This window comes from Staurois parvus, unplaced genomic scaffold (assembly GCF_062004578.1).
Source record: "Staurois parvus isolate SC_StPar_1 unplaced genomic scaffold, SC_StPar_1.0 ptg000205l, whole genome shotgun sequence".
In the NCBI taxonomy this organism is placed as follows: domain Eukaryota; kingdom Metazoa; phylum Chordata; class Amphibia; order Anura; family Ranidae; genus Staurois; species Staurois parvus.
In genome coordinates, this window is record NW_028318001.1 from 3,881,172 (window position 1) to 3,893,353 (window position 12,182).

At 41.1% G+C, this 12,182-nt stretch overlaps 1 protein-coding gene across 1 annotated transcript in view; it reads right to left on the reverse strand.

Annotated features, from left to right (window-relative positions):
- PCMTD1 (protein-L-isoaspartate (D-aspartate) O-methyltransferase domain containing 1) overlaps positions 1-12,182 on the reverse strand; it is a 57,715-nt gene that overhangs the window by 19,432 nt on the left and 26,101 nt on the right. Inside the window, exons 3-5 of the mRNA XM_089678411.1 lie at positions 8,134-8,236; positions 1,770-1,941; positions 294-417 (exon numbers count right to left, since the gene is read on the reverse strand). Of these exons, the coding sequence (XP_089534537.1) occupies positions 294-417; positions 1,770-1,941; positions 8,134-8,236 (399 nt within the window). The remainder of the gene's footprint in view (positions 1-293; positions 418-1,769; positions 1,942-8,133; positions 8,237-12,182) is intronic.

Below are 12,182 nucleotides of genomic sequence, written 5' to 3' on the forward strand. Positions count from 1 at the left end.
CAAATCTGTATTAAGAATTCCCCCTGCAGGCACACAATAAATGCTAAATGTTTTAGGGAGGACCTGAACAGGCCATAAATTGGCATGTGTCAGGCTACCTGTACCTTCGCGCAAACTTATGTCAGAGCTGCAATTTCAGAAAAGTTTAACACAAGATAATTCAAATCTATTCTAACACAGAATATCTAGTTAGTTACTTTGGGTTTTCAGAATTTCTTTTGGACTGTATACTCCTGTTTATTAGGATGAATAATCATTTCAAATTAGCAATCAATCAGGATGTAAATACTTACGTAGTCTCACAGTCTCAGGTTTGTGGTTGTCGTTTTTACTTGGTTGCATTAGAGGAGCAAATGAAACTGCTAAAATGTTTTTACTTTCCCACGTGTTTTGCCCTGTTCTCTGGATCTGAGTAAGCTATAAAAAGATAAAGAGAACATGTAGCTCTTTAGTTATACATATGCCCCCACATGTTTAACAATGATAAACTGATTTAAATAAAAAACGCCAGTAGTGTTAGCTGTAGAATTCTGCAATAAAAACAAGAGTTTTTTTGCGGTTTTTAGCATTTTTACATTAGCTTTTTTCAGTGTTTTTTAGTGTTTTTCAGCTTTTTGCGGTTTTTTTAGCAAAGGTATACTCCCACAAAATCTTCAGGCTCCAAAAGCGCTCATAAACACCAAATAGTTGTGTTTTTAGCGGTTTTCAGTTTTTATCAGTGCTAGAGCATTTTTACAGCCAAAAAACTCCTCTTGAAACCCACTAGTTCTGGGTTTTTCTTCCAGCCAGAAAAAGATCCTGCCACAAACCGCTGATTAAAGCCTGTGTATGCATGAACATATAGGATAACATGCTGGGGAGTTTACTGGTTGTAGGAAAAAAAGCCAGAAGCCAAAAACAGCAGCTGTCAAAATGTCCAGTGTGCATGAGGACTAAAACTATCAAGCAGATCCTCTCTCAACTTGCACATAATGTTTACATTTCTTCATTACATTGTGACCTAGGTAAAAGCTCCATAGTTTCACGACTGCAGGTTTTTTTGCTAAAAAATTACTTAGAACCCCCAAACATTATACATTTTCTTAAAGCAGAGGCCCTGGAAAATAAAACACTGGCAATTTTTTATATCGCACAATATTTGAGCAACCGTTTCTCAAATACAAATATTCCAAACAAAATACACTTAAATGCCTTTTAGTGCACATAAACACAATAAAACACTAAATTTTTTGGAATAAATATAAAAATAATGTTGACAATAAACAGATTCCAAACATGTTGACATTTAAAATTGCACATGCCTGTGAAATGGTGACAAACTATGGAACCTAAAATTGTCCATAGGCAATGCTTTAAACATTCTTTACAGATTTTCAGCTTAAAGCTAAACATGAGCTACGGTGCTAGAATTATCGCTTTCACTCTGAGGTTTGCAGTGATTCCTCACTAAAGTGACAGTCGTCTGGATCACTTTTACAGGAATGCCAATTGCCAGCATTAAAAATTCAACACCAGCATCGTAGCTGCAGCCACATATTTTTACTGTATATAGACCATATTTATGTGTATATTGGGCAGCAAGCAGTTAAATATAATACTATAAAGCCACTCATCTCCTCCAATTCTGGTTGCCAAACTTTATTGCTGTACACAGTTTTGTTTTGACTCTTGTTAATCACTTGCAGACATCATAATTTACACATTTTCTGGCTTGTTATTGTTAATTTGACGAAATTATAATTGAAGAAATATATTTGACGAAGTCTCACCTGGTCCTCAATAGGCATAACTAAAATACCACCGACTTTCAATAAAATTTTCATGTAGTTTTCATGGTCCTTCTGAACACCAGCTCCACAGTAAATTCGATCATACTGTGGACTATCCGATGCAATCTCCAAACAATTGCCAACCACAAAAGCAGGTTCGCAAAATTCAAATCTAAGAAAGGACAACAAGAAGCTAATCAAATTTCATGAACAATACCATAGTAAATACAGCAATTATAAAGTGTTCATGCTGGATATACGCTGATGTGGTTAGTGCAAGCGTTATCACGCGTTGACAGACACCACAAAATGGCCATCAACTAATTTTCGTAGCACACCACAACATGCAGTAGTGCATTATCATGAATTATTATGCCCTTTTATGCATGAGCACTAGGTAAAGCAGTAGAGCAGTAGTAAGTTATAACTGCGATGTTTTATTTTTTTTTTTTTTGCAAAATGTTTGTTTTTTCAAAATATACATGCATTATTAGTTTACACAGCATAAATATCTGTCACGGAAGGCCTGCCCATAGTATAGGTGAATCTCCACGGCGCACAAATATGCGCATGTGCAGGGTTCTGGCAAGCTGAGCAAATGTGCTTGAGCCTGGACAGCGGCGCGCGCAGTTGCGCTCGCGGCGCACGCCTGTCATTAATGCTGGCGCCAAGAGGGCTATTTAAACTGACTGCTGTGGTTGTCTCATTGCCGTATGGACTTTTCCCCTGCTCGTGTTTCCTGACTTCCGTGATTGATTCCTGTTGCCAAAACCAGCCTGTTCCTGACTTCTGCTTGATCGCCTCCTGCCCTGACTTCTGGCCTGTCCTCGGATTATTCTTCTGCCTGCTCCTGCCTGATTGACCTCCTACTACTGAACCCGGCCTGTGTCCCAACTATTCTCCTTCCTGCCGTTTAATCCTGATCTGTCTTGTCAATATCGAACCCGGCTCATCTGACTCTGCATCCTCAGCACACAGTGCTCTGGCATCCATCCATCCTGCACGGATACATCTGCACCCTGCTCTGGCCTGCTACTCATCAGTCCAACAGCTGTTACCGGACAGATCCCAGGCCCTCATACCCCGCCGAGCTCCTGCGACCGCCATTCCACTCTCAGCAGTCCTTGAGCCGGAGTTGTACGAGAGGTCTGCCTCTTCACGTCAGGCTCACTACCCAGGTATGTGACCATATCTTTTGCAGCACTATATAATTACACTATAACTACATTATAAACATGTACAATGCCATACAAGAAAAAAAAAAACCCAGTAGAATAAAGGTACATCCAAGATGACTATAAAGTACAAAATTCTTTTCTCTTAAATTTCCTGGTCACAAGCTGCCTTCATCGCTACTGGATTAGCTGTTGTGGCGTCTCACACCTGCCTTCAATTCCCACCAGCCTAATATTATGTTGTCTAGAAACTTGTACGACTTCAGAGAAAAATCAGGAACCATGTAAAATGGAATGGTGCAGAGGCTGGTGTCAGACAAAAGTAGGTATCCAAGGGATCTGTTCAGGCAGACATGCTGCCCTGCTGGAACCGTTCAGCCAATGGTGAGTTAGTGAGCACACACATCAAAGGGATTCAGGTAGTCCTGTGTATGTGTATCTGTAAAGGACTTTGTGAAATAGAAGGAAATTTTAACTAGCAGGACATTGTATTACTTTACAGCTCCCCAATAAAAAGAAACCAAAAGGTGTGAGGTAATATTTACAAGCTTGCTTGATTTACCAATAGGTATTAATGTTATTTAGTGCTGTTATTCTTAAAAACGTCATAAATTATACATGACATGATAAAAAAGGTAAAAAATTATGAAATTACAATGTTGCTTACTTAAAGCCAATCTTTGAGCAAAAAAATGTTCTCCCATGCAGTGGGGCTGTGCCCGCACTGCAAAGGTTAACTGCTCGTTTTTGTCTAGGGAGAGGAGAAAGAGTTACAATACCGGTCCCGCACCCCCATGCGCTAGCAGCCTTGAGTTGTTGGCTATTCCTGGCATTATTGAGCCAAAAGTTTTAAGAATGGCACAAATATAAATTTTCACAAAATCAGCTGCTTCAGTGTTTTTAGATCTTTTTGTCAGATGTTACTATGGTATACTGCAGTATAATTACAAGCATTTCATAAGTGTCAAACGCTTTTATTGACAATTACATTAAGTTTATACAAAGAGTCAATATTTGCAATGTTAATAATAAACAATAGTGCAGCGCTAACAAACTAAATCACTATAAATACTACTTCATGGGCTAAAAAAGCCAAAAGCACCTACATGTGAAATACTTAAATAAAAGTATAAACATGAAAATATATAAAATGTGAAAATTATAACACATCTTAAGGTGACCAAATTATCTTAGTGCCCCATTCCTGTGCCAACAATTAATAATAAAAAAATCACAAGCACAAATAACGTGATGGTGCCACTTCAAATCTCATAAATGAACAAACACATAAATATAGAAGTCCAATAAAATAATTCAGTGACGTAGCATACTTCACGCAATGTGCAATTAGTGCTCAATCGTGTAAGTGCCAACACACTTTTCCACTCCAGCTGCAGTGCCTCCTCACCTCCTTTCTATGACCCCTAGGGGCCACAGAGCTTTCAGGATCACCCTGGATCCTCAACAACAAGTGCGTCACTTCAAAACCGGAAGCTGCGTATCGGCGTACCTACGCGTTACGTCACGTGGTCTCGTGACTTCCTCGGGGTCCCCGAGGAAGTCACGAGACCACGTGACGTAACGCGTAGGTACGCCGAGGAAGTCACGAGACCACGTGACGTTACGCGTAGGTACGCCGATACGCAGCTTCCGGTTTTGAAGTGACGCACTGCCGGTACGGAACGCCATCTTGAAACTCCCAGGAAGTACCACATGAATGCAGTTTACCCATGCAGGGGAGAGGAAGAGGCTGTATTTCAATGTGAGTAACTTCTGCTTATAAAATAAACGCCTGCAAGCTTGATTTACTACACTATGGAGGATCTCTTTTTTTGCTCACTAATATGAGAGTGAGATTTCACAGAAATACTGCCTAAAAGACCTCATAGGTCACAGAGAAGAAAAGGTGGAGGAGGCATAATAGGAGAACTAAGGAGGTTTACCAGACGGAATTGTTGAGGATCCAGGGTGATCCTGAAAGCTCTATGGCCCCTGGGGGTCGTAGAAAGGAGGTGAGGAGGCACTGCAGCTGGAGTGGAAAAGTGTGTTGGCACTTACACGATTGAGCACTAATTGCACATTGCATGAAGTATGCTGCGTCACTGAATTATTTTATTGGACTTATATATTTATGTGTTTGTTCATTTATGAGATTTGAAGTGGCACCATCACGTTATTTGTGCTTGTGATTTTTTTATTATTAATTGTTGGCACAGGAATGGGGCACTAAGATAATTTGGTCACCTTAAGATGTGTTATAATTTTCACATTTTATAAATTTTCATGTTTATACTTTTATTTAAGTATTTCACATGTAGGTGCTTTTGGCTTTTTTAGCCCATGAAGTAGTATTTATAGTGATTTAGTTTGTTAGCGCTGCACTATTGTTTATTATTCATTTTGCACTGGTTGGGTATCAGTCGAGTGTTAGCAGCTGATAGGTAGGGATTGGGGGTCCATTACAGCGCAGGAGGAATTCTTCATCAAAAAATATTTGCAATGTTGACCTTTCTATATCAAGACTGCTGCAATTTGCCCTGGCATTCTGTATGTCAGCTTCTGGGCCACATCCTGACTGATGGCAGCCCATTCTTGCATAATCAGTGCTTGGAGTTTGTCCGAATTTGTGGGGTTTTTTTGTTCACCCACCTCCTGGGGAGTTTCTTGGCCATGGACCCAACATTTTGATATTTTATTCCGCGAGCCACTTAGTTATCCCTTTTGCCTTATGGCAAGTTGCTCCATTATGCTGGAAAAAGCATTGTTCATCACCAAAGTGTCCTTGGATGTTTGGGAGAAGTTGCTCTTGGAGATTTTTGTACTATTCTTTATTCATAGCTGTGTTCTTAGGCCAACTTGTGAGTAAGCACACTCCCTTGGCTGAGAAGCAACCTCACATATGAATGGTCTCAGGATGCTTTACTGTTGGCATGACAAAGGACTAATGGTAGCGTTCACCTTTTCTTCTCCGGACACATTTTTTTTTGGATGCCCCAAACAATCGGAAAGGGGATTCATCAGAGAAAATTACTTTACCTCAGTCCTCAGCAGTCCAATCCCTGTACCTTTTGCAGAATATCAGTCTGTTCCTGATGTTTTTCCTGGAGGGAAGTGGCTTCTTTGCTGTCCTTCTTGACACTAGGCTATCCTCCAAAAGTCTTTGCCTCACTGTACATGCACTCACACCTGCCTGCTGCCATTCCTGAGCAAGCTCTGCACTAGTGCTGCCCCGATCACACAGCTGAATCACCTTTAGGAGAGGGTACTGGCACTTGCTGGACTATCTTGGACACCCTGAAGCCTTCTTCACAACAATTGAACCTCTCTTCTTCAAGTTCTTGATGATCCGATAAATGGTTGATTTAGGTGTAATCTTAGTAGCAGCAATATCCTTGTCTGTGAATCCCTTTTTGTGCAAAGCAATAATCACTGCATGTGTTTCCTTGCAGGTAGCCATGGTTAACAGAATAAGAACAATGATTTCAAGCAACACTATCCTTTTAAAGTTTCAAGTCTGTTATTCTAACTCAATCAGTATGACAGAATGATTTCCAGCCTTGTCCTCGTCATCACTGACACCTGTGTTAACATGAGACTCACTGACATGATGTCAGCTGGTCCTTTTGTGGCAGGGTTGAAATGCAGTGAAAATTTGTTTTTGGGATTAGGTTCATTTTCATGGCAAAGAGGGACTTTGCAATTAATTGCAAGTCATCTAGGCACTCTGCATAACATTCTGGAGTATATGCAAATTGTCATCCTATAAACCAAGGCAGCAGACTTTGTGAAAATGAATATTTGTGTCATTCTCAAAACTTTTGGCCACAGCTGTACACAACTAGATGCTACATATATGACCGTACACAATAGGAGCCCATTCACCGCAGAAGTTACGTTAGAACACACCCTGGTGTGTTATGAAAGGCTGCGGTGTCAATGAGCAAGAAACAGCACATCGCACAGCAATCTTTTTCCAAAACTAACTCCTTTGTGACCACCCAACACATATGTTCTGCAGAAAAAGGGTGGGCTTTAAGCCTGCAGGCTACACAAATGTATTGCTGGGCGGACAATTTTTATGTGCTGAACGTGGGCACCGAAAGACAGTTTTCGGTCTGGGGTAAACACTAGTAGCCGAATGTACCGACTTCCGATCATGTGACCACTGAGCATGATCGCAAATCCTTCATGCCCCCACGGCGGTCTGAACTTTTTAAAGCGATGCTGGAGTGGGAAGGGGTTAATGAAGTGTCACAAAGAGACATTTCACTCTGTTCTATCAGCGACAGCGATTTGTGAAGTGGAGGGCTGCATCAAGCCATGCTGAGCTGAAAAAAAAAAAAAACCTACTGCATGCTCTACTTTTTTTTCAGCACACACCACCACATTGCAGTGGTGTAAACTGAGCTGACAGTAAACAAGGCAAATTGCCTTGTCTTGCACTGGGACTGCACTGGGCATGGCTGCTCAGACCAGTCCCAAACACACCTGTTGTAAACGCACCACCCTAAGGCTACATTCACACTAGCCTTGTGTGTAGGCGGCAGAGAGGCGTTTGGGAAGCGTTTTTACCGCTTCCCAAACGCCTCTGCCAATTCTGCACATTACAGCACATGGTGCTGTTCTAACGGGAGCGTTTGCGTCGCGTCGCGGCAAAACGGACGCCTCTGGACGAGTCAGGAGGCTTTGAAGCCTCCTATTCTCGTCTATGGTGCCGCTCCGCAAACGCCCGGCCGGCGTTTGCGGTGCGGTTGCGACGCGGTTGCGGGGCGTTTGCGGAGCGGTAACACCACTCAAACTGCATTATAGGCGTTTGTGGGGCGTTATTAACGCTCGGCAAATGCCTAGCAACCGCCGCTAAACCGCGCATGCGGCGTTTGCGGAGCGTTTGCCGAGCGTTAAAAAACGCTCCGCAAACGCCGGACCAACGCTTGCCAAACGCTATAGGGGCGTTTGGCAAGCGTTGGCAAAACAGCCTAGTGTGAACGAGCCCTAAGAGTTAACAAATGGCTGAAAATTCAAACAAGGGAATACCTGGGATATAGAGTACATCAGCAGCTTTGCATCAGATAGATTCAAGTCCTTCAAGGACCCTAACTGCATAAACCTTTTTAATATTCTCCCCAAGTTTGAATAACCCCACCTTGTGTTTCAAAGTTTTTTCCCTAGGTAGCAAAGATAATACTCACTTATCAAAGCTATCACTGAATTTAATGAAAGACTCCAATTTCTCCTTTGCATATTCAACCACATCTGAATGAAGCTCAACTCCATGGTTAATGCCAAATGGACCTGAAATAGGAGCAGAGAGAACGCCTTATGAAATTTTTGCTGTCTCATCAGAGAAATTTGATATTATTTTGATATTAATATATCCTGAAGGATATACAAGCACAATGCCAGTTCTTAAGACAACAAGCATATGAACAGAAAGGTTTTAAAATAAGCAAATACTCAAAATTGATTTTCAACACTGTCAACTTTTATCTTCTCAAAACAATTATATAAAATGATTAACATTACCAGCTGTAAAACATATACACACACACACTATACAAGGGACATCTAAACATTTGTGGAAAATTATTTCATGAAAAAAAAAACAAAGCAAGCAATTTAATATCTGTTTATAACAGAGTAGACTTGGACTTGTGTTGTAACACATATGAACCGGTAGCATATATGAATGTTAGATTGAAACTTATGCCACTGTGAAGTCGACCATCTGTGGAGCAAAATGAATTCCGACAAAACTGAAGCAAGATCAGATTTATGTGGAAACTTTGCTGGAAGAATGCAGACATCATTACTGCTCTGATAAAAGGTTACAGAGCTGATTCACCATAGAATCTACAATTTACAAAAGGATAGCCCATTTCAGAGAAGGACTAGACAGAGTTGAAAACAATGAACGAAGGGGCTGATCATCATCAACAGTTTGTGAGGAATAAAATTGATGCTGTTTGAAATTTAGTAGAGGGTGGCGATGATTAAAGGCAGAGAAAATAACACCCTAGACATCTCAGTAGGTTCTGTTCACACAATTTTACCTAGGAGATTAAAGCTATGCAAACTGTCTGCTTGTTGGGTACAAAAACTGTTGCACCCAGATGAACCACAGACAAGAACAGAGCTTTCAATGAACATTTTGAACTAAAGGGATCAAAATCCAGAGGACTTTCTGAAGTGAATTGTAACTGGAGATGACACTTGGCTTTATCAATATGATCCTGAAGACAAAGCTCATTTGAAGCAATGGCTGTCTAAAAGGAATCAAATCAAAGTAAAAGCAAGCAGGTCAGGAGGAAAGATTAAGGCAACTGTTTTCTGGGATGCTGATGGAATTCCAGTAACAGTACTGGAAAGTAGCTGATGGAAAGTCAGTAACATTCGCTTATTATGTGTTTTGAGAAAATTAGCTAAACAGCAAGTCCTTTTCCACCACGACAATGCCCCTGCCTTCTTCTCACCAATCAATGGCAATATTGTGAGAATTTCAGAGTGAAATCATTAGAAATCCACCCCACAGTCCTGATTTAGCACCTTCTGACCTTTTCTTATTAACTAATTTGAAACAATTTTGAAAGGTACCCATTCTAATACCATTAATGAGGTAAACAAGGCTGCTTTGACATAGTTAAATTCTCTGGACCCTCAGTTCTTCGGGGGTGGTACAATGAGCTGGTATCATCTCTTACAGAAGTGTCTTGATGTGGATTGAGCTTATGTAAAAAAAAAAAAAAAAAGGCTTATTCCTAAAATATTGTGCTTTTGATTAATTTTTTCCCAATAACTTTTTGAATACCCCTTGCATATCCAAATATATACCGTATAAAGATATATAATGTCTAACACATATTCACTTTCATTCACAGTTCATATGGTGTGCACCCTACTCACCTTTTAGCTCTTCAATACTTATTGTCAGTTAAAACTATAATTTCTGCATCTATAAGATTATCGTCTATGGCAGTGGTTCTCAACCTGTGGGTCGCGACCCTTTTGGGGGTCGAACGACCCTTTTACAGGGGTCCCCTAAGACCATCAGAAAACACATATTTCTGATGTGTAAAGAGCAGCTACTGTGTAGAAAGCAGCTGCTGTGTTGAAAGCAGCTACTCTGTTAAAAGCAGCTACTCTGTTAAAAGCAGCTACTCTGTTAAAAGCAGCTACTCTGTTAAAAGCAGCTACTCTGTTAAAAGCAGCTACTCTGTTAAAAGCAGCTACTCTGTTAAAAGCAGCTACTCTGTTAAAAGCAGCTACTCTGTTAAAAGCAGCTACTCTGTTAAAAGCAGCTACTCTGTTAAAAGCAGCAGTATTGGAGGTAAAATGAAACTCATGAATTATAATTACTGGGTAAATAATTTTATGGTTGGGGGTCACCACAACATGAGGAACTGTATTAAAGGATCACAGCATTAGGAAGGTTGAGAACCACTGATCTATGGGGTGATCTAACCCAGAATAATACTTATTCCATGTTGCAGCAACAGCGGACCATCTACAATTCCCTTCTCTCCAGAGTCAGAATATGGGCAGACACTCCTACATCATCCTGTGCAATGCAGGACTGAGTGTGACACTGACCTAGGACATGCATGCTGTAAACAAGTGTCAGAAATGATTTACTAATTGCATATAAACTGTGCACTTGGCAAGCGCATTTGCTCCAGAGCTTAGTAAAAGTGGTGAAGCTTCTTTGCAAAAAATACCCAAACATACACAAGAAAAAAAAAAAATCAACATTTTGCTTCCACGAGTTGGCCATCAACAGAGCTTCACCCCATTTACTAAGCTCCGGAGCAACTGCACAATCTATTTGCTAGTAAATCAACCCCAATGTGTCAGCATGATAGCCAAGAAACCAGCTATTTCGGAAGAAAGCCAGCAATGGCACCTCCCTTACTTCTCTCACAACAGATTCTTTTCATTTATATGAGCAGTGTCTGCATGGATTTCTATTCCATAGGTTCTTAAGATACCAGCACTGTACATTTGTGAGTGCTTGCATGTTTCATTAGATGCAACTGTAAATAACGTTCACTTTTTTTTTTAAACTAAGTATCCTAATGTATTATCATGGTTAACTGAGCATATAGTGCTCTCTATATCCTCCACACATTACTCTTCTCTCGTGTCTTATCAATGTGATTTGGTTTTTCCTGCTGCTGGATTGCCCAGTCATGGAGGAATGATGAGGAGGATGCTCCTCTGACCTTAAAAGAGAAGTGTGGGATTTAAAAAAAAAAAAATACTTACCTAGGTTGATGCAGCCTAGGTTGATGCAGTGGTCCGATGCTGCATCTGTCCCCCGCCGGCCCTAAGTGTGAGAACTCAGCAACAGCATGACCACGGAGTTCTCACAGCCGCTTTGACCAGAGAGCGGTGACTGTCAGTCACTGCTGTCTACTCTGTCCTCCCCAGTGCTCACTGGAGCGCTGGGCTGTGGAGGGGGGGGGGGAGCAGCTATCTCAGGCTCTCAGAGGCTTGCAGAGAAGCTGAGCCAGGTGACGCTCCAGACTCTGGGGTGGAACCTGACTTTAAAGTCAGGATCTTTCCCTTGCCTGGACCAGAGTTACGACGTCAGCCAACAGCAGGCTTCAGCCTGCTGTCAGCTGAAAATGGGTTACAGGCATGCAGAATGAACTGCACTCCTGTGATCCACAGAAGTACAGCCAAACGAGCTTTGGCTGTACTTCTTTAAAGGAAGCATGTCATTAAAGGAAGATGGAGGCTGCCATTGCTATAATCTACTTCTGAGAATGAAAGTCCCCTGCCTTTTATCCTGATTTACTGCCTTCAACACTTTTTAAGTCACTGATCAAGTACAAGTATGCAGATCAGAAGTTCTCACTTCCCTCTGATTTCACTTGCTCTGTGCTTGTTCTGGTTCAGTACTTCAGCAAATATTGAAGTCAGAGACAGTCAAGAACAGCCTTTTGTAGAAGGAAAGAAATGGCAGCTTGAGCATGTTTATCTCTTCTACGGTCAAAGAACTTTTTTAAAGTGTATACATGGCAATAAAAAGAGAAATAGACTCATACAGCCATTCGAAGGAATATTTAATAGAAGAATGCTCACTCCTGTGATGCTAGGGAGTGTCCTAACAGACGGTTTTTTGGCCAGGATTCGGGGGGATGCAAATGGCCTACAGGTATGGCTATTCAAACACAATATTTCAAAGCTGCGTCGGGTTTTTGAACACACTTGACTACATGGTGTATTTATTGAAAAGGTG